This window comes from Hypomesus transpacificus, chromosome 3 (assembly GCF_021917145.1).
Source record: "Hypomesus transpacificus isolate Combined female chromosome 3, fHypTra1, whole genome shotgun sequence".
Classification (NCBI taxonomy): Eukaryota; Metazoa; Chordata; class Actinopteri; order Osmeriformes; family Osmeridae; genus Hypomesus; species Hypomesus transpacificus.
Genome location: NC_061062.1, coordinates 2837597 through 2857448, shown reverse-complemented (window position 1 = coordinate 2857448; position 19852 = coordinate 2837597). Strand labels below are relative to the sequence as shown.

Here is a 19852-nt window from a genome sequence, read left to right as displayed (position 1 = left end):
AAAAGCCTTTTTCCAAAGCTTTGTCAAGTGCATTGGGGGACTTGAACCTGCAACGTCTTGGTCTGCTGTGCTCTAACCATTAAGCTATACCATCCCCTAAGATTAATATTTAGCTTGGCACTGTTTGACTGTAAGGGGTCTCGCATAACCTTACATGTTCTGTGATCTCAGTCCATTCTGCTGTTGCTTTCTGTGAGCGAGCCGCCAGGTGTCGTGTGCACCACTGCAGTCTGTAGACCTGCCTCCAGAGGGCGCTAACAGCTCTCTCCCTGCTGCCACGGCAACCAGGTTCTGGGCACCACTCCTTCAGTTCCTCCAGTCTCCCAATCAGAGAGTCCACTTCACCAGACAGCACCTTCATGGAAATGTAGAAACACAAGTCATAAAACTAAAGTTTCTGGTCTCTGGAAGTTTTGAGTCGTCACTGTGACTTCTCCACACCTTTATCTTAGCTTGTTGCTCTGCGCAGCCTTGGAGGGAGGAGGGTTTGTGGGCGATGTGCTGAGAGAGAGACGTCTCCATACTTTGAACACGCTGGCATGTCTCTTCATGGCACTTTGTGTACCTTCTGCGATGTTCAGCACATCTAAGAAACACAAATCAGAAATCAACCAAAGGTTATGCTGAAACATCCATCACACCCTTGTGTGAGAGGACAAGCAGAACATCCATACACAGACAGTTTCCCAGACATGGATTACTCCTAGTCCTAAACTAAGAGGGAAAAATCTATGAAGATACCCACTATAAAACGTTTTTAGTCGAGGACTAGACTTAATTCATGTCTGAGAATCTGAGCCGTCAAGCTGGATCATTCAGGCATCCTAACCTCTGCAGTGTTTCCAGTCTTAGCTGGGCCTGGGCATGGAGGGTGGACCTCCACACCAGGAGCCTGCTCAGCACCTTCCCATGGAGGTCCTCCACCTTCTGGGGAGAGAAGCAAGCATGGTGGGGGCCAAGGGTCTGGAGCTGGAGGACTTGGGACTGGAACTGCTCCTCCAGAGAGGCCAAAGCCTGCCGGGAGTCCTCGACCCGCTCAGAGCAGCTTCCCACGGAGCCCTGAGGTGGAAGGAGAGCGGTCTCAGCCTCCTGGAGGAAGCGCACCGCACATTTAACGCCGCAGGTGTAGCTCCTCAGAGAGTCACGAGCCTTGGAAATATTCTCCTGAGAATAGAAAGCACAGGACGTTACGATTAGCTGTGCTTTTGTCAAGTTACAAAGCAAGAGAGTTCATGGACAGACACAACGAAAACTAAATCAAACTTGCCATTTGTAAGTCGCATTCCCTTAGGACGGCTTCCTTGATCTCCTTTAGTTCAGTATACTCCTGGGATCCAGCCTTCTGTCCTGGATCTTTCTTCTGGCGAAGGACGTCCAACACTCGCATTCTCGCCTCCACTGATTTTCTCAAAGTCACAATTTTGCAGAGCTCCTTGTCCATGACATCATCTCTGGGCTCCAGGCTCCAGGTCTGCAGCAGTCCTCTCTGGGTGTCCAAGAGGAAGGCCTGTAGGGATTTCAGCTCGAAGGGGTAGTGCATTCCTTGCAGCAGATTCCACTCCATGATTTGGAGGTTGCTGTGCACGGTCATCTCCCAGGTGTTAAGGCTCTGTAAGTTCTGCTTCAGTCTTTGGCGCTCCATGGTCAGTTGGGACGGGTAGAGGTCTGGGGAGATGTTCTGAAGTTCGTCCGCAGACTCCTCACACAGGTTTTTCATCAGAGGGATCTGGGTGAGCAGGGCCTGGAAAGCCTTGAACCTCCACGCTAACCCTCGACTCTCCTCTTTGGCCTGTTGGACCTGCTCCTCCACATTTTCCCTGAGGTCCTCCACACGCTGTCTGAAGCTGAGGTACCGCTCGTGTTCTTTGGCCTTCGCATCCAGGGTGTTCATTTGACCAAGCAGCTCAGCTATGACGCACTGTAGCTCCTTTCTCTTCTCCTCGGGGATGCAGGGCTGAAGGCGGTCCACTTCACTCTTGTGCTCCAGGATCATGTGTCTGAAAGGCTCCAGAGCGGCCAGGGACTCCTTGGTGACGGGGAACCTGTGTCGGTTCAGATCCACCAGCATCTGAGTCAGACTGTTCTCCACGGAGCTCAGCTTCTGTTTGGTCGAGTCCTGGGTCTTGAGAAGCTCCTCCAGCTCCTGGTGGTTGGCTTTCTCAAAGCTGACGATGCCTCTGACGTCTTCTTGGAGGTTGACGAGTCTGTCACGGAGGAGGCAGTTCTCGGAGACGCTGAGCTCGGAGGAGATGTCTCGACTCTTCATGAGGAGGGCTTCGGAGATGGCAGCCTGCTTCTCCGCTTCTCCCAGGGTGTCCTGGATCTGCCGGGCGTGGCGCTCCAGGTAGGCAGCGGTCTGACCTTCGCCCTCTCCTCTCCTGGAGACGGCTCGGTGGAGATGAGCCACGATCCAGGAGTCCACGTCGGCCATCTGCTCCGACATCTTCTCTCGGGTTTGCAAGCCGGACTCCATCTCCCTCACGGCCCTGGTCAGCTTGTCGGAGGTGGACTTGGAGAGCTTCTCCAGGGATTTCAGTGAGGAGTTCACCGTGGGGACCTCATCACTGTCATCCAGCTGAGGGATCAGCTCCATCACCTCCTCCACCAGGGCCTGCAGCTGGACCTGCTTGGCTGTCATCTCCGACTGCAGCTTCTTCAGCTCCTTGATCTGCCTGTGGACCTCTTCCGGTAACAAAGCCACCCTCCTTCTCCTGCACTCGATGTCAGTCTCTGTCTGCTTGGCCCAGTTGAAGGCGTCCATCATCACCTTTAGGATCTTCGCCATGGTTGGGTTGCTGCTGGTGGGGGACTGCGAAGACGCCTGCTCCCCCATGCGGTCCATCAGCTCCTTCACCTGACGGAGACCCTGGTTTATCTTGTTCATCTCTTTCTCCCACTGGGACGCGTGGGACAGAGACTCAAAGCCCTTCTGCAGGTGCTGGTGTCTCTGTCGGGCTGCAGTCAGCTCCGCACCCACCACCATCAGCTCCTGGACCCGCTGGCCCTGCCTCTGGCCCACCAGAGGAGACCCAACTGGGCTCAAAATCTTTCCCAGGTTCTCCAGGTTCTCACGAAGGCTAGAAATATCTGAGAAGAGTCTGCTGCTCTCTCTGGCATGGGCGTTGACGTGGTGTATAGTCTTCTCTGCAGCTCTTTCCAGGCCTCTCCATTCTCGCTGCAGGGCTCTGTAGCGGGTCTGGGCCGCGGACCTCTCCGCCTGGCTCAGGTGGGGGACCAGCTTGGTGTGGCTCCGAAGCAGATCCCCCAGGACAGTCCTCTCTTCCTCCATACGGCGTACGAACGAGTCCAGCCCCTCAGCCTCCAAAGAGCTACTCTCCACCGGAGATCTGGGGAACATCCAAGGGGAAGACAAGACGTCACTCCTAAACTGAGCCATTGAGGAAACCTCTTTGCTACAGGTTGATGACTTGACAGAATCCCACACTCACGTTTTGAGCGCCTCAAGCTCTTCTGCAAGCCTCCTCAGCGTGGCCTTGGCTGCCTGGGTCTGCCTGACGCACTCGCTCACCAGCTGCAGCTGAGCCTCTTTACTCTGGAGGGTTGTGGAGGCATCCCAGACTGCAGCGCTCCACTGGCCCTCTACCAGCTCCAACGCCTCAGGATCCTCGGCCTCGGATCTGCTCGATTGGGAGAGGAGCTCCACCTGGGCCTGTGCAGCTTGTTTACACTCCTGGAAACACACAGACACACACCGTGGACCCTGGGAGTTCGGAATTCTCATGACTTAAATTATACTGTGGGACCATGTGGCCTCTGTTCCTGACCACATGCTGGGCCGCGAGCTTTGAAGCTCCTGCTCTGGGAGTCATTGATCATTGCTGACCATTTAGTCATGTGACCATTTAGTCATGTGACCATTTAGTCATGTGACCATTTAGTCATGTGACCATTTAAGGACAAAAGGGGGAAGACCCCTTTCCTTGTTGGGGGTAGGAGAAAGGTGTGGATGGTACCATGCTTTGTCTGTTGACTCTCTGCAGCAGTATTTATGTAAGCTAAGCCATTTCTAGCTTTAAAAAAAAAATGATGACGTATATAATCAATTAATTAGCTACTTGGCTTCAAGCTGCTGTACGGAGTTGCGTGTGGCTCCCAGTGTGGTGCGCTTTGTGTTCTGTGTGTGTATTTTCTGAGCCTCACCTCAGCCTCCTCTACCTGCCTCGACAGGGCAGCAGGGTCGAGGCCAGCCGGCCGACTTCTGCAGCCCAGAACCCTGACCAGCAGTCGGCCCAGTTGGACCTCCAGGTCTCTGATAGATGTGTCCAGAACTCCTTCTACGGATTCACGGCGTTTACCCTTGGATTACACGGTATGGATTAGTGGTCTGATTGTAAACGGATGCCAACGGGTATCTTTACAACAACTGTACACCTCAACACAATTTCAGCATGTAATTAACTTAAAAATTGCTACAAACTTAAAGCATAGTAGTTGCTAGAATATGACACAAAACTCAGTGAAAGTGACTAATTTGGAATAAACTGTGTCTATGGACAGTACTGTACCTCAATCAGCACCGTGTTGGGTCCGGTCTGGGTGAGTGTCTGGATCTCAGTGTAGATGTCCTCCATGCTGGGTCCTTGTGAAACAGCTGGTGCTGGCATCTCTTTGATCTCAACATCACAGACTACCTCAGCAGGGGCAGCAGGCTTCTCAGAGCTGCGGACCAGTTGCTGCTGTTCACCAGACAAAAACAGTGTTGCTAAATCATCTTTAAAGGCGTTCTACAAAAGTTTAAACCAAGACTAGCACGATCATGATGAGGAGTGGTTTAGTCAGTAGTACCAACAACAGGTTTTCCAGGAGTAATCTACACCGTGTAACTGCAAATAATTCCCCCTGTGATATCTGAGAGAATGTGCGAAGCAGATCACATTACCGCCCGAGGCCTCTTAGCAAAACGAATGACTCAACCGTATCCAAGCCAAACGTATCCTGACTCTTTACAACTCTGTGAATCAACGTTGTGTGCTACAACCATCTGGACAGCCTATGGGTGTTGGGAATCTGAGAGAGACAGGCTCCAGTTTAGCTTCCTTGGGGCAGCATCCCAGTCTGTGTTCCCCTTCTCTACCCTCTGAGGGCCTGTTTTGTTCCTGTGCTTGTTTGTTGTTCTCCCCTTGCTCCCTGTCATAGTCTCTGTGGGACTAGCCATCAACCCCGGGTACAGGAGCATCGCTTTCAGACAAGAATACAAACCTAGCCTCTTCACCCAGTTCATTTGACATGCCTCTTTCATCTACCCCCCATACGACAGACCTGACATCCAACTAACACAACGATAGAGTAGAGGGGGGGAGAGAAGCATTCATTCCTTTAAGTTACAACTCAACAGCATGGGGTCGCAAATGGTTTGAAAATGCCAATATACTCCAAGGTGGTTTGGTCTTACCCGAGGCAAGTCAACATTCTCCACGTTCACCTCGTCAGTGGCTGTTGCCATGGCAGCGGGGCGTGGCTCCTCCCCTGGCTGTCTGTTTGCGGTGAAACCCCTCTTCTCCTGCTCCTCCACACCTGTCCGCAGTGTGTCCGATAAGCCCGCCCTCTCTTCTGATTGGCCTTGGCCGTGGCCCTGTCTGTCCTCTCTCTGAGCAGCTGTCCCCTCTTGTTGAGCTACGGCTTCAGACGGCTCCTTGCTGTCCGACAGTCTTTCACGCCGTCTGTCTGACTGGTCCCCATCCTCTCCACTCGACCGTGTTTCTCCACTCGCCGCTCTTCTCCCGCTCTGGGCTGCTGTCGTTTGTTGTCTGTCTGTTTGCGAAGTAGCTTCCTCGTGGCGTCGAGAGACCTGTTCCACTTTCTCAGGTGGTGTCATCGAGCTCTCTGGCGCCTCACGTTGGTCCACTTCGGTTTTTCTTTCTTTGGTGTCCTCTTCCAGAGTCTCTTTGTCCTTTTTCTCAACAGCTTTACTGTCTGTTGTTTTGGACTGCTTTGACTTTCTCTTTGGTGGTTCTGGCTTAGTTTTAGAGGGTTCAGTTGTGGTTTTATAGGATTCAAGTGTAGTTACAGAGGATTCTGGTGTGGTTATAGAAGTTTCTGGTGTGGTTCTAAAGGGTTCTGGTGTGGATTTAGAGGGTTGTGCAGGTATGACTTTAGAGGGTTCTGGCGTGGTTACGGATGAGTCTGTTGTGGACTTAGAAGGATCTGCTGTAGGTTTAGAAAGTTTTGTCTTTCTTTTAGAGGGTTCAGGTGTAGTTAAAGAGGATTCTGGCGTGGTTCTAGAGGGTTCTGGCATAGTTCTAAAGGGTTCTGGTGTGGATTTAGAAGGTTGTGCAGGTGTGACTTTAGAGGGTTCTGATGAGGTTCTAGAGGGTTCTGGTGTTGTTTCAGAATATTCAACTGTAGTTTTGGAATTTTCTGGTTTAGTTTTAGAGGGTTCCAGCGTGGTTATAGGTTTAGAGAGTTTTGTCTTTCTTTTAGAGGGTTCAGGTGTGGATTCAGAAGGTTCTGCTGTAGTTTTAGATAATTTCGTTTTTCTTTTAGAGGGTTCTGGAGGCTGTGTGGATTTACATAACACTGACTGAGATAAGTCGATCTCAGTCCATTCTCTGTCTGGTCTGTCTGTCTGTGCTACCTCAGGGGTCTTTGTTTGACTAGGTTGACTTGTAACAGCTTTTTTCTCATGTTGACTTCTACCAACATCGACAGCAGGTTCTTTCTGGGCACGAGCCACCTCTACAGGCATCTCCAACACCAGGTACCGCATCGGAGCCACGGGTTTGCCGTCTTTCAACAGCCCGTCGATGTAATCTGCCTTGACCTTCGTAGGTTGGGTCACAGAGTCTTGGGAATGTGCGTCTGAGGCGGGGATTCTGTCCGCTGGGTGGGGAAGGCCTGGTTCTGGATGCTTCTTGGGTTTCTCTGTCGACTCTCTGACAGGTGTCTCTGTCAGCTTTGGAGTCTGATTGGCTGTGCTGAGGGACTCAGACTCCAGACATAGGGGAGGCTGAGTAACAGCTGTCATTTGACCAATTGACTGAGTGAGTGTGGTATCAAAACCTACAGCTCCTCCGGAGGATAAGATACGTGCAGTTTCAGGGCTGGTTATGGGCCACTGCCCAGGCATCTGCACAAACACTGAAGATGTGTCCAGAATCACAGCGACCATTTTCTTCTCAGGAAGCTTCAATCTGTCCGTTTGTTTCATGGATGACTCGTCTGGGTAGCGTAGTTCGTCAATACCCTGAGTGTTTGTCGAAGGAGAGCCTTGCCCTTTCTGATCAGTCGGTGAAGTGATGTCTCCTCGCTGGACAAGAGCCACGGTATCAGCACCGACCTTGACAACAGGATGAACAACAGTCTCCTTGGCAACTGGATGAACAACAGTCTCAGATGAAGGTCTCTTGGAGAGTGGATCTTGTATCTGCTGAGTGTCTGTGTCAAGAATGACCGTCGCCACCTTTATGATCGGTTTAGGCTCCACAGGAAGAGCCTTTATCACCTGTGTTGTAGCCACCGACGTCACAGAATCTGGACACCTTGCTTCAGACCGAGTGGGGTCTTTTCTAGAAGAGTGTTCCTGTTTGACCGGTACAGACTTCTCAATGATAGGACGGCTCGGTGGGTCTTTTGCTCGCTGACTGTCCTGGACTTGAACCTGCTGGCCCTTAGCTGGGCGTACAGGCATCTGAGGCGAGGAAACTTCTGAAACCTTTTTGTCCTGTGACTTAACATCACTGACAGCAGCCAACTCAGACTCTGAGACTTTCTGTTGACTTTTCTTATTGAGATTCTGAGTAAAAAAATAAAAAAGTTTAAAATGTACATTTAAATATTAAAACGATAAGATTCAATCAATTGTAGCTATATTCAACATCAGTAATATTACCTTCAGACACTGGGTGAGAGAAGCACTGTGCTTCTTTGCATCATCAAGAGATTGTAAACTGTCTCTCTCCAGCTTCTCTGCTTGATCTGGTTTGAGGCAGTCAACCAGGAACAGCCGGTGACCTAGCGCCCCCTGCAGGCAGTGCTGCAGCTGAGCACCCTCCTCTAACACAGCCTGAAGAGAACAGAAACCAAAGTTAAAGGTTGCTACGTTCCCAGCAACCGACAGAGAGAATATAATAGCATTTGGGAACATCTTGTACCCTTGGCCTTCCTGCAACCTAATGTGCTCCAACCCGAACAAAAAGAAAGGTCATTCATGACACGGATAAATACCGTACCGTACATGCCCTCTTTAACTGCCCTGGCCTCAATATTTCAAGCATGAGCATACAGTGTTATGCCGACCAGTGTTTTGATTACATGACCCACCTGGAGCGAGGAGGCTGAGAGTGCTGGAGGAGTGTGGATCCATCGCTGCAGGGTGAGGAGACTGTCTGACAGGCACCGGGCTGTATTCTGCCCACACGCCTCCTTCCTCTCACCCAGACTGGACCTCAAACTGAAATCACCAAGCAGACAAAATAGCAATACTTATATCACCGTTATATATATTCAGTTTCATCTAAGTATTGGAGGAGGGTCTCATCACAACGACCAGGTGTTTTCATTGTGGTATGATGTCAGCGTGCAATAATAAATCCAACTTTAATTGAAATGGGAAATTGCCAGCTGAGGGTATAAACTGAGAGGGGAGCTTGTTCAGGTCAGCAATGTGCGGTTTCCTAACTGAATGTGTGGGATGTTTGGTACTGAGCCACATTCAGCAGCGTACCCGTCATGCTGCTCGCTCAGAGAGTTTACTGAGGAGAGAACATCCACAGGAACGTCCTCTTCAGTCGACGCAGACCTGACAGTCTGGCATAGGTCGTGAACCTTTACCCCCAACCCTTCCAGTAACCTCTCACAGTTCTGAGGAGCCAAATATCATACAAGAGTTCGTCATTTAAACACTTTTAACAATCACCATTATTTATAGTAGATTTTATTTTTTTCATAACTTAAAAGTGTGAAAATGTGGTGATTGGTTGAACAATCCGATCAGGACATGTGGTAGCGTCCCACCTTGAGGCTGTGCCAGTGCTGCTGCAGCTGAGCTACGTTGGGGCTAGGCTCGCTGTAGCTGAGCGCCTGATCCAGAGATCGCAGCTCCCAGAGCAGAGCAGCGGCCCTCTCCCTCAGGCCCAGGGCCCTCTTGGCCTGCTGGCCCTCCAGCTCCCCCAGCCTGGCCTCCAGGACAGCCAGGCGCTCCCTCGCCTCCCTCTCCGAGGAGGTGCGTAGCTCGTGGAGGTGGCTGACCTCCAGGGTCAGAGCGTCCCGACCCCCGGTGGTGCAGTGACTCAGCAGGGTGTCTCTGACCTGGTCCAGCTCCCTCATATCCCTCTCCTCCCTGTCCACTGTCTGGAGCAGGGCCTGGGGGAGGACAGCACACACACACACGGACACGCACACACAAACACACACACGCGCGCGCACACACACACAGACACACACCACTTTGTCTAATAAAACCTAAGCCTTAAACCCTTCAACTGCCTTGGCTCAATGGCAGTAGAGAGCTCTGTGTATTTCGTTCATTAATAGTACTTTATTGCACAGCGGAACTGGTTACACTTTAGATCCAGGTGTTTGTAATGAGCATTAAAAGGTAAAATGTCCTTAAAAGACCCAACATTATCATTAATGTGTTAAAAAGACTTACTAACTTACTTAATCCTTCCTACCTCTTTTAACTAACACCCATTACAAGCACCTGGATCTAAAATGTCCCCACAGAACTTCACATACAACATTCAGTGACCGTGTTTTGAAACCCTGTAATCAGATGAGGGGTGACCCACCTTGAGGGTGTTGATGGCGCACTGAAGACCCGGCCTGTCAGCGGGCAGGGGGCCCAGCCCCTTGACCTGGTCCCTCAGCCAGTCCTGTGCAGCCCCATGCTGCTCCACCAGCTGGGTGCACAGCCTCTCAGCCTGGATCCCCTCCTCCAGGCCAGCGCACACACCCTGGACACGCACAGCACACACACAGTACAGGGAGTCAGATGGCTGAGCGGTGAGGGAGTCGGGCTAGTAATCAGACGGTTGTCGGATCGATTCCCCGCCGTGCTATATGACGTTGTGTCCTTGGGCAAGGCACTTCACCCTACTTGCCTCGGGGGGGAATGTCCCTGTACACACTGTAAGTCGCTCTGGATAAGAGCGTCTGCTAAATGACTAAATGTAGTACCGTACATGAGTCCACACAGCATGTATCGATGTGTTTATATGATACCAGGACTGTTTGTCTTGCAGTAAGTCTATCTTATGAGAGATCCATTCTCCTAGTGTAACATGAACACTCTAGAACTTTCCCTCTATGGAAATGTGATTGGACAAAGTGGTGCAGGCCAAGGTATGAGACTGGCTTTTTTTGTCATTGCAAACACAGACAGTACCTAAAACAATACACAGTGAAACAAAACAACGTTCGCAAGGACCATGCTGCCACACAGAACAACGCAGCTACACCAGCGTACTTGTGATGCACGCTGAGATCTGAAACTCACTGTCAGGTCTTTGAGCAGAGCAGGGATGCATTCCTCCATCTCAGCCCAGGACAGCTCTGTCCAGTAGGGGTCCTGGGTGAGCTGGAACATGTCCATGGCCCGGGTACGAAGGGCTGAGAGGCCCGGGGCCAGGGTGCTGGTCTGATACAGCAGGCTCTGGGCCTGCTCCACGGCCTGCCTGCGGTCGCCAAGGCCTGGCCAGGGGAAGAGACGGGAGAGCTGGGCCGTTTGCTGTCGGAGGTCTGCCAGACGGGACTGGGTCTTCTCCCGCTGGTGCTGAGAGGAGATCAGACTCTCCACGACCCCCTGCAACCGTCTGGTGGAACAAGGGGATGTACTTATAAGAGGGTGTTTACACCCAGATCAAAGATCGACCGGTGGAAGCTCTTGGATGTGTCCCCTATACCTGTGACCCTCTTCAGCCTCCTGCAGGATCCTCCTCCACTCCTCCTCCACCTCCCTGATGGTCTGCTGGACCCCTCGTCTCCTACTCTCCTCCAGGTCCTGATGTTCACACAGACTCTGGGCTCGTCTACTCAGGTCTTGCAGCTTAGAGTCTCCCTCTGGTCTGGAACTCAGGATGGCCTACAAAAAAATGTTGTGTTAAAAATAACCTAACATGCTCATTTTTACCCAATCTGACTGTATAAACACTGGTGGCCTTTTTATTTCTGCCTTAGAATATACAAATTGTTATTGTGAATCTGATGAAATAAAACACGTTTCCTGAGGAGTGTGTCTGACCTTTGCTTTGTTCAGCCTATCCTCCAGCTCAGCCTGGCTGCCCTGGGTCCCAGTGCCCAGGGATGGTGTGCAGAGATGGGGTTCTTTGAGCCAGGTCCTGATGCTTTTATCCAGGGCCTGGAAGTCCTGCAGCTCCCTGGAGAGAGAGCACAGGACCTCAGCCTGACTCTGGGCTTTCTCTGCCTCCTGCAGGATCCTCCTCCACTCCTCCTCCACCTCCCTGATGGTCTGCTGGACCTCTCGTCTCCTGCTCTCCTCCAGGTCCTGATGTTCACATAGACTCTGGGCTCGTCTCTTCAGGTCTTGAAGTTTAGAGTCTCCCTCTGGTCGGGAACTCAGGATGGCCTGAGAACAGGAACAACAGGAAGTAAAACACCAATTATGACCCACTGGTAACATCTGTAGAACTACTGGAGTGGTAGTTAGTGTTATTTAGATGACCATAGATCGACCTGTGCTGTGTGAAGTCTTTCTTCAGTTTTCTTTTGATTGCCAAGATACTTTAGATGTTTCTGCTTTTCTTTGATCCAGGATTGGGTGCTCTTCTTCTGTGTTTCAAAGGCTCCGAACAGGCCTTCCAGAACGTTCTGTCTCTCAGCCGTGTGGAGAGCCTCCTCGGCTTCCTGTAAGACCCTCCTCCACTCCTCCTTCACCTCCCTGACAGTCTGCTGGACCTCTCGTCTCCTGCTCTCCTCCAGGTCCTGATGTTCACACAGACTCTGGGCTCGACTCTTCATGTCTTGCAGCTTAGAGACACCTTCTGGTCTAGAACCCAAGACAGCCTGTGGAAAGGGAAAGGATTTTTGCATCCAGGAGGTAATTTAAAAAAAAATATCTGACCTATTGCTCACATTCAGACATGGCGGATATCATACGTGAACCTAATCCTAGACGAACCTGGGCTGTCTTCAGTTTGTCCTCAGTGTTCTTGAGGCTGCCCAAAGAGACTAGGCGATGCTGTAGGTTTCTCACCCAGAGCCGGGTGCTTTCCTCGTAGGCTTTGAAGCCTTTCACCTCCTTCTCCAGGGCTTCCTGGACCTCAGCCTGACTCTGGGCTTTCTCTGCCTCCTGCAGGATTCTCCTCCACTCCTCCTCCACCTCCCTGATGGTCTGCTGGACCTCTCGTCTCCTGCTCTCCTCCAGGTCCTGATGTTCACACAGACTCTGGGCTCGTCTCTTCAGGTCTTGCAGTTTAGAGTCTCCCTCTGGTCTGGAACTCAGGACAGCCTGAAGACAGTAACACGTAAAGTGTAAAACCTGAGGTTTCAAGCACATAAACCAAAAGAATAATCAAAGTACAAATCCGCTGCTGTGTGACAGTTGCCCTCACCTTGAAAAGACTGACCTGTGCTGAGTTCATCTTCCCCTCAGTCTTGGCTTGACCAGTCAGAGACTCAAGGTGCTGTTTCCGGGCTCTGACCCAGCTGTGAGCGTCGGTCTTCTGGGTTTCGAATGCTTTGTGGTCCTTCTCCAGGACATCAGCCCTGTGGAGGGCCTTCTCTGCCTCCTGCAGGATCCTCCTCCACTCCTCCTCCACCTCCCTGATGGTCTGCTGGACCTCTCGTCTCCTGCTCTCCTCCAGGTCCTGATGTTCACACAGACTCTGGGCTCGTCTCTTCAGGTCTTGCAGCTTGGAGTCTCCCTCAGGTCGGGAACTCAGGACAGCCTGAGAACAGAGACACACTGAGCTGAGACTGGGAGGTATGTCAGACTAAACCTAAAGCAGAACCATTACATATTGTTGACAGAGAAGCCATGGGGTGTCATGCAAGCTCTGATTTTTGGTGTCCTGTAATATCATTTATTTTCAGTTCCTAAGACAGACAGCAGCTGTGGATTGACCTTTGTGACGTGCAGTCTTTCATTGATCTGCATGTGGCTGCCCAAACTCTGCAGGTGCTGTCTCTGGTTTCTGACCCAAGATTGACTGTTTTCTCTTTGGCTCTCAAATGCTCTTGAGGCATTATCCAGGGCACTCTTAGCCTCAGCCTGACCCAGCCTCTCCTCAGCCTCCTGCAGGATCCTCCTCCACTCCTCCTCCACCTCCCTGACGGTCTGCTGGACCTCTCGTCTCCTGCTCTCCTCCAGGTCCTGATGTTCAGACAGACTCTGGGCTCGACTCTTCAGGTCTTGAAGCGTAGAGTCTCCCTCTGGTCTAGAACTCAGGACGGCCTGAAGACAGAAAAATGATTGAAGAAGATAACTCTAACCAACGTGAATAATCCTCTAGTAGTAGACTGACCTGTGCCATATGCAGGCTGTCTTCAGTCTTGGTCTGTGAGTGGAGATGCTGCTGTCTTTGTCTGACCCAGGCCCTACAGCTGCCTTTCTGGGTTTCAAAGGCTCCGAACAGGCCTTCCAGAACGTTCTGTCTCTCAGCCTTTTGGAGAGCCTCTTCAGCTTCCTGTAAGACCCTCCTCCACTCCTCCTCCACCTCCCTGACGGTCTGCTGGACCTCTCGTCTCCTGCTCTCCTCCAGGTCCTGATGTTCACACAGACTCTGGGCTCGACTCTTCAGGTCTTGCAGTTTAGAGTCTCCCTCTGGTTGGGAACTCAGGACAGCCTGAAGACATAGAAATATACGTCAGCAAACTGTACTCATGTCTCAGTCTGAACACTGTAATAATAAAGATACATCTAACTACAGTTGCATACACTCTTTACACGCTGTTACACCAGCTCCTAACAGACTGACCTGTGTTATGCGTGTCCTCTCTGCAGCATGGGTCTCGCTGCCCTGGAAAAGGAGGCGTTGCTGCAAGTCTTTCACCCAGGCTTCGGTGCTATTTGCCTGGGTGTGAAACCCTCGACACTCCCCCTCCAGGGCCTCCAGAGCCTGGGCCTGGTGTTGCAGCCTGGCCTCCAGGTTACGGTGTCGCTGCAGCAGGTTGTCGCTGTCCTTCAGGAGGTTGTCGGCTCTCAGACCCTGCCTCCGTACGGATGCCAGCAGGTCACTGAGGACCTCCACTCTGGTGCTGGAACACACAGAAGACACACGTGATCCCCATGCCACTCTAACAACGACCTCGAGTACCTTCACCGGTCGGGAACCCCTGAGATCACCTTTGATCGTGAACGTCTTTGAGAAGGTCGTCGAGGTATCTGCCGTCGGCAGCCTGATGTTCTCGAGCCTGAAGCCACTCGCGGAATCGGACGTGTTCCTCCTGAAGCCTGTAGAACGTCAAACGACAATAAAACATGTTCCGTGACATGGCCAGCTAGACATTTTCACAGTAAGTGGAAACCGGCCTTAGAATCCTAACCTGTTGAGGGTGCTGAGGGTGGAGTCCAGCTGGTCCCATCTGCCCTGGCAGTGGGCCCGGAGCGCCACTAGCTCCTCCTCCTGCTCCTTCAGCCAGGAGGTCAGCTGAGCCAGCTGCTGGGAGGGGACCTGCCCACGGCCACGCTCCACGTGCTGACGCAGCGCGCCCAGACGGTTCTCCCCCGCCTTGGAGGACAGAAAGCCCTGGCAGGTGGAACCAGGATGGCACATGAGTCATCTGACTCTGTAGTACTGTAGATTGACCTGTGACCTTTGTGTCTCTTTGGGTCCACAGTCAGATGATTTAAAAAGGCCTGACACGGCGATGTTTACTCACTTTGAGCCTCTGCAAGGATGCCTCCATATCCTGTCTGTGCTCTGGGTTTTCAAAGCACTCGTTGACTGACAGCTGCAGGTCCTGGAACCACTCTTCAAAGGACTGGCTCTCGTCTGAGGGAGAACCGGAAGAGAAAAAGATGGAAAGGCTCAGCATTTAAATGCTAGCTTAGCTTTTTCAGTTTTTCTGTATTTCTAGAAAGATCTGTCTGGTTATTTTTTACCGTTGATGAGCTTGAGAAGGCCTTTCTCTCCCTCCTCCCTCTTCAGGTGAATCATGTCCTTGGTGTAGTCCACGGCCTCCCTGAGCCGGCTGCAGTCTGTAGACAGGGCCTGCAGCACCTGCGGACTGGCCATGCTGGACACCAGGCTAACCTCCTTCAGCACGGACGCAGCCAGCTCCTCCTGGACCTGCAAGCGCTCACACACGTCCTGCACACACACACACACACACATACTGTATTGCTAACTCTGTGTGATCATCTTGTTGTTTGATTCATAATCTAGTTTGACTTGTTTGTAGACTTGTTTGGCTTACCTAATGATTTTCTTATACGGAAACGACAGATTATTTTAAGAAATCTTATCAAGTGAAAATTTCTCACTGAGCTAGCAGCCACGTTTACTTGATTAAAACATAAGCAAGCTCAAAACAGATATTTTTTCACTTAAATTTGATATGGCATAGAACAAAAAAGCTGTTGTCATGTGAGTGGCTAGGCGACCACAGGGGGTGAGGTGGTACCTGTATCCGGGCAGGTGCCTGGGGGTCGGATGCAGGGATGGTGCTGACTGAGGCCTGGATGGTGCGGAGGGCGGCCTGGCACTCTGCCATCCTGTCTGCCAGGTGTCTCTTCACCGCAACCAGCTCCTGGAAGACGTCGGTGCTGTCCGAGAACAGCTCCTTCACCTGCTCCACCCTCTTCCTCAGCTGGGTCTCCATCACCTGGTGGGGGAGGGGTGCGGCGAGGGGGTTCAGAGGAGGGGCGGTGCTTAGTGGTGAAGGTCACGTGTGATGGTTGAGCCGTGTCCGTCAGGTGGGGCGCGGCTGCGTCCGTCCTCACCTGCAGCTCCAGCGGGGCCTCCTGGCTCTGAAGCAGCTCCTGGATCTCCAGGGACTTCCTGTGGAAGCGCTCGATGTTCTCCTCGTACGCGTTGATCTCATCCTGGGACGACACGCGTACAAAGGTCACGGTAGCACACGACGGGTTGTAGTCCTTGCTTGTAACGACGAGCCGCGATAAAGGCTGTGACTCACCCTCATGGCTAGAACTTGTTCTTCGCTGTGGAAGGGGTGGCTTTCTGCAAACAGGGCCAGCTTGGCCCCAGCCCAGCTGTCCACTTCAGCTCCCAGTCCCAACTGTTTGTCCCACAGTTCCAGCCCCACCTGCAGGTTGTCCGCGTGGGAGTCCGTCTTCTCTGTCACCTGGCGACAGACGACACACAGCGACACTTGGTAACAGTGCAGACGACCAGTTCTCTCTGACATACAGGTATCATGTAGGCTGAGGCCTTACTGTGGCACCCTGGGTTTAAATCTAGCCTTGGCCCTTTGCTGCATGAACTCCCGCCCTCTCTCTCCCTACCATTCCTGTCACACTTCACTTACAAACTGTTCAATAAAGCATAAAAAATGCCCCCAAAAATATATAAATAAAAAACATAAATTCATGTTGAAATATGAGATCCGTCTGTGGAGGGAGGAGCATCAGCCCAGTGTCCCGGGGCAGGATCAGAGCTCTTACATCCAGCCAGCGGTCCACCAGAGCATCAGCCTCGACCTCAAACGGAGCCTCGCTGCAGTCAGGGATCTTCTTCAGGTGAGACTGCAGCTGTCTGCACACCCCTCTCATCTCCTCCATGCCTGCTCCCAGACCACTCAGATCCTCCTTGATGCCACACACCTGGGCACGCAGGAGAACACAAGACACACGGGGCGTTAAAGGAGGAGTTAGTGTCTTGTGGTTTATACGTGAATCACCGGCATGACTAAATACATGCATACGTATCATACAGTACACTTTACAGTATCATACAGTACACTGTGTGTATTTGTGTGTTTGTGTGTGAGTGTGTGTGGGGGGGGGTCACCTTTGCTATGAGCCTCTGAAGGTTGTCTCTGCCCATGTAGGAAGCCTGTTCACAGATCGTCTGCTCTGCCCTCTGCATGGTGTTACTGAGGTAACTACGACAACTCTGGAACTTCTTCAGCAGTTCCATCAGGATGCTGCACTGTTCTCGTCTGCAAGACAATATTTAATGATCTGTTATTATTAGTGTACGTTTCATTTCATGAACAGCTCACCATAGTCTCTTGCACCTATCTGATCCATCAGTCTTCTCTTCATCTCTCCTCAGCCTGTTCTCCTCCCTACCTGTCAATCACAGCTCTCAGCCCCTCCTCCTCCCTACCTGTCAATCACAGTTCCCAGCCCCTCCCCCTCCCTACCTGTCAGTCACAGCTCTCAGCCCCTCCCCCTTCCTACCTGTCAGTCACAGCTCTCAGCCCCTCCCCCTTCCTACCTGTCAGTCACAGCTCTCAGCCCCTCCCCCTTCCTACCTGTCAGCCACAGCTCTCAGCCCCTCCCCCTCCCTACCTGTCAGTCACAGCTCTCAGCCCCTCCCCCTTCCTACCTGTCAGTCACAGCTCTCAGCCCCTCCCCCTTCCTACCTGTCAGTCACAGCTCTCAGCCCCTCCCCCTTCCTACCTGTCAGTCACAGCTCTCAGCCCCTCCTCCTCCATACCTGTCAGTCACAGCTCTCAGCCCCTCCCCCTTCCTACCTGTCAGTCACAGCTCTCAGCCCCTCCCCCTTCCTACCTGTCAGCCACAGCTCTCAGCCCCTCCCCCTCCCTACCTGTCAGTCACAGCTCTCAGCCCCTCCTCCTCCCTACCTGTCAGTCACAGCTCTCAGCCCCTCCTCCTCCCTACCTGTCAATCACAGTTCCCAGCCCCTCCCCCTCCCTACCTGTCAGCCACAGCTCTCAGCCCCTCCCCCTCCCTACCTGTCAGTCACAGCTCTCAGCCCCTCCTCCTTCCTACCTGTCAGTCACAGCTCTCAGCCCCTCCCCCTTCCTACCTGTCAGTCACAGCTCTCAGCCCCTCCCCCTTCCTACCTGTCAGTCACAGCTCTCAGCCCCTCCCCCTTCCTACCTGTCAGCCACAGCTCTCAGCCCCTCCCCCTCCCTACCTGTCAGTCACAGCTCTCAGCCCCTCCCCCTTCCTACCTGTCAGTCACAGCTCTCAGCCCCTCCCCCTTCCTACCTGTCAGTCACAGCTCTCAGCCCCTCCCCCTTCCTACCTGTCAGTCACAGCTCTCAGCCCCTCCTCCTCCCTACCTGTCAGCCACAGCTCTCAGCCCCTCCCCCTTCCTACCTGTCAGTCACAGCTCTCAGCCCCTCCCCCTTCCTACCTGTCAGACACAGCTCTCAGCCCCTCCCCCTCCCTACCTGTCAGTCACAGCTCTCAGCCCCTCCTCCTCCCTACCTGTCAGTCACAGCTCTCAGCCCCTCCTCCTTCCTACCTGTTAGTCACAGCTCTCAGCCCCTCCCCCTTTCTACCTGTCAGTCACAGCTCTCAGCCCCTCCCCCTTCCTACCTGTCAGTCACAGCTCTCAGCCCCTCCCCCTTCCTACCTGTCAGTCACAGCTCTCTGGGCATCCTCCCACTGGGTCTCCAGCTCCTGCAGGGGGTCCTCCCCGGCCTCCGGCCTCCCCTGGGCCTCCCTGATGCTCTGCAGCTCCGGGCGCTGAGCCTGCAGCTGCCCCTCCAGGTCGGCCAGGGCCCGTAGCCTGCAGAAACAGGGCGGGGTTACACGGAGGTCGAATTTAGGATAGCAATCTACATTTGTGAGTTTGTTGTGAATTGTCTATAAGGACTTTTTACAAAGGATTTTTGTAGTATAGTTGAGACAAAAACATTCTTTGTCAACTGAACTTTAGAAAGACGCACCTCTGCTGCATTGCCGGCATGGTGGGCTCCTTCAGCCCCTGCCTCTCGGCCACCTCCTGCACCTTCCTCAGCTCCCCCAGCAGAGTCCTCCTCCTCAGGCCCAGGGACCGGCTCTCCTGCTCCCTCTGTACCACCTGCTGCTGAGAGGCCAGGCGGACACCAGCCTCCTCCAGCCTCACCACCAGGGAGGACACCATGTCCAGGCAGGAGGCAGGGGCCCCGTCTCTGGTCACAGACAGCCTGGCCCCCTGCAGCAGCAGGTCCAGCTGGGGGGCCTTGTCCCCAAGGCTGGCCACGCTCTGCCTGCTAAGAGCCAGTTTGGAGCGGCACTCCTGCAGTGGCCCGGCACTGCTGCAGGGGGCGCTCTGCACCCCGACAATGTCCTGCTCCACCGTGCGCAGGGACATAAGGAAGCGGTCCAGGGCCCGGGCGGCGGCCTCGCTCTTGCGGACCTGCTGTCTGAGCTGGTCCAGGCTGGTCTTGTGGGTCTCCACCTCCCGGATCAGAGGAGAGCGATCTCTCGGGTCCAGTTCGTTGGGCTCGGAGTCTAACCTGGACAGCTGGTCCAGTTCACTCTGAATGCTCTCATCCAGATCCTATGATATCAGAGGCCAGAAAGGACATGTCTAAAGCTTCAGTATGTGTACACTTCAAAGAGCAATATCCGTTCATAAATTGTTCCCTTTATTGGTTTATCGCAGCCTTTCCAGAGCTTTACACAAGCCTGACGAGAGGTTTCCTGCATCACTATAACTTACCCGGATGTCAGTCAGGATGTTGGTGTTGGCCAGCGTGAAGGCGCTGATGTCCTTGGGCTGTCTGATGAAACGGTCCAGGCGTTCAGAGAAGTCCACCATGTGGTTCTCAGTGGAGTCGATCTGCCTGAGGGCAGCCCCCAGAGAGCTGCCCCTTCTCTGCAGACTGGCCTGCTGGCCACGCCACAGTTCCTGCACCTCCGCCCTCTCCTGATCCACACCCCCATGCCGTCTGAGCTGGGAGAGGTGGTTCCCGTACTCGGTCCACAGGGACTCGGTTTCGCATCTTAAAGCCTGGGGTGGCAGGGACAGAGCCAGGATGTATTATAGGGGTGGGGGAAAAAATCAAT

General features: G+C 52.9%; 1 protein-coding gene across 1 annotated transcript in view; it reads right to left on the bottom strand.

Annotated features, from left to right (window-relative positions):
- The window catches only part of syne2b (spectrin repeat containing, nuclear envelope 2b), a 79039-nt gene that overhangs the window by 42435 nt on the left and 16752 nt on the right, over positions 1 to 19852 (bottom strand). The window contains exons 31-64 of the mRNA XM_047051399.1: positions 19506 to 19796; positions 18748 to 19343; positions 18432 to 18587; positions 16890 to 17040; positions 16544 to 16702; positions 16057 to 16224; positions 15863 to 15964; positions 15544 to 15744; positions 15023 to 15230; positions 14800 to 14912; positions 14464 to 14666; positions 14264 to 14371; positions 13896 to 14175; positions 13443 to 13763; positions 13043 to 13372; positions 12531 to 12866; positions 12098 to 12427; positions 11653 to 11982; positions 11201 to 11545; positions 10863 to 11041; positions 10457 to 10772; positions 9750 to 9914; positions 8974 to 9321; positions 8684 to 8820; positions 8281 to 8410; positions 7850 to 8023; positions 5414 to 7753; positions 4527 to 4697; positions 4162 to 4317; positions 3450 to 3691; positions 1268 to 3347; positions 830 to 1164; positions 442 to 586; positions 155 to 355 (exon numbers count right to left, since the gene is read on the bottom strand). Of these exons, the coding sequence (XP_046907355.1) occupies positions 155 to 355; positions 442 to 586; positions 830 to 1164; positions 1268 to 3347; positions 3450 to 3691; positions 4162 to 4317; positions 4527 to 4697; positions 5414 to 7753; positions 7850 to 8023; positions 8281 to 8410; positions 8684 to 8820; positions 8974 to 9321; positions 9750 to 9914; positions 10457 to 10772; positions 10863 to 11041; positions 11201 to 11545; positions 11653 to 11982; positions 12098 to 12427; positions 12531 to 12866; positions 13043 to 13372; positions 13443 to 13763; positions 13896 to 14175; positions 14264 to 14371; positions 14464 to 14666; positions 14800 to 14912; positions 15023 to 15230; positions 15544 to 15744; positions 15863 to 15964; positions 16057 to 16224; positions 16544 to 16702; positions 16890 to 17040; positions 18432 to 18587; positions 18748 to 19343; positions 19506 to 19796 (11847 nt within the window). The remainder of the gene's footprint in view (positions 1 to 154; positions 356 to 441; positions 587 to 829; positions 1165 to 1267; positions 3348 to 3449; positions 3692 to 4161; positions 4318 to 4526; positions 4698 to 5413; positions 7754 to 7849; positions 8024 to 8280; positions 8411 to 8683; positions 8821 to 8973; positions 9322 to 9749; positions 9915 to 10456; positions 10773 to 10862; positions 11042 to 11200; positions 11546 to 11652; positions 11983 to 12097; positions 12428 to 12530; positions 12867 to 13042; positions 13373 to 13442; positions 13764 to 13895; positions 14176 to 14263; positions 14372 to 14463; positions 14667 to 14799; positions 14913 to 15022; positions 15231 to 15543; positions 15745 to 15862; positions 15965 to 16056; positions 16225 to 16543; positions 16703 to 16889; positions 17041 to 18431; positions 18588 to 18747; positions 19344 to 19505; positions 19797 to 19852) is intronic.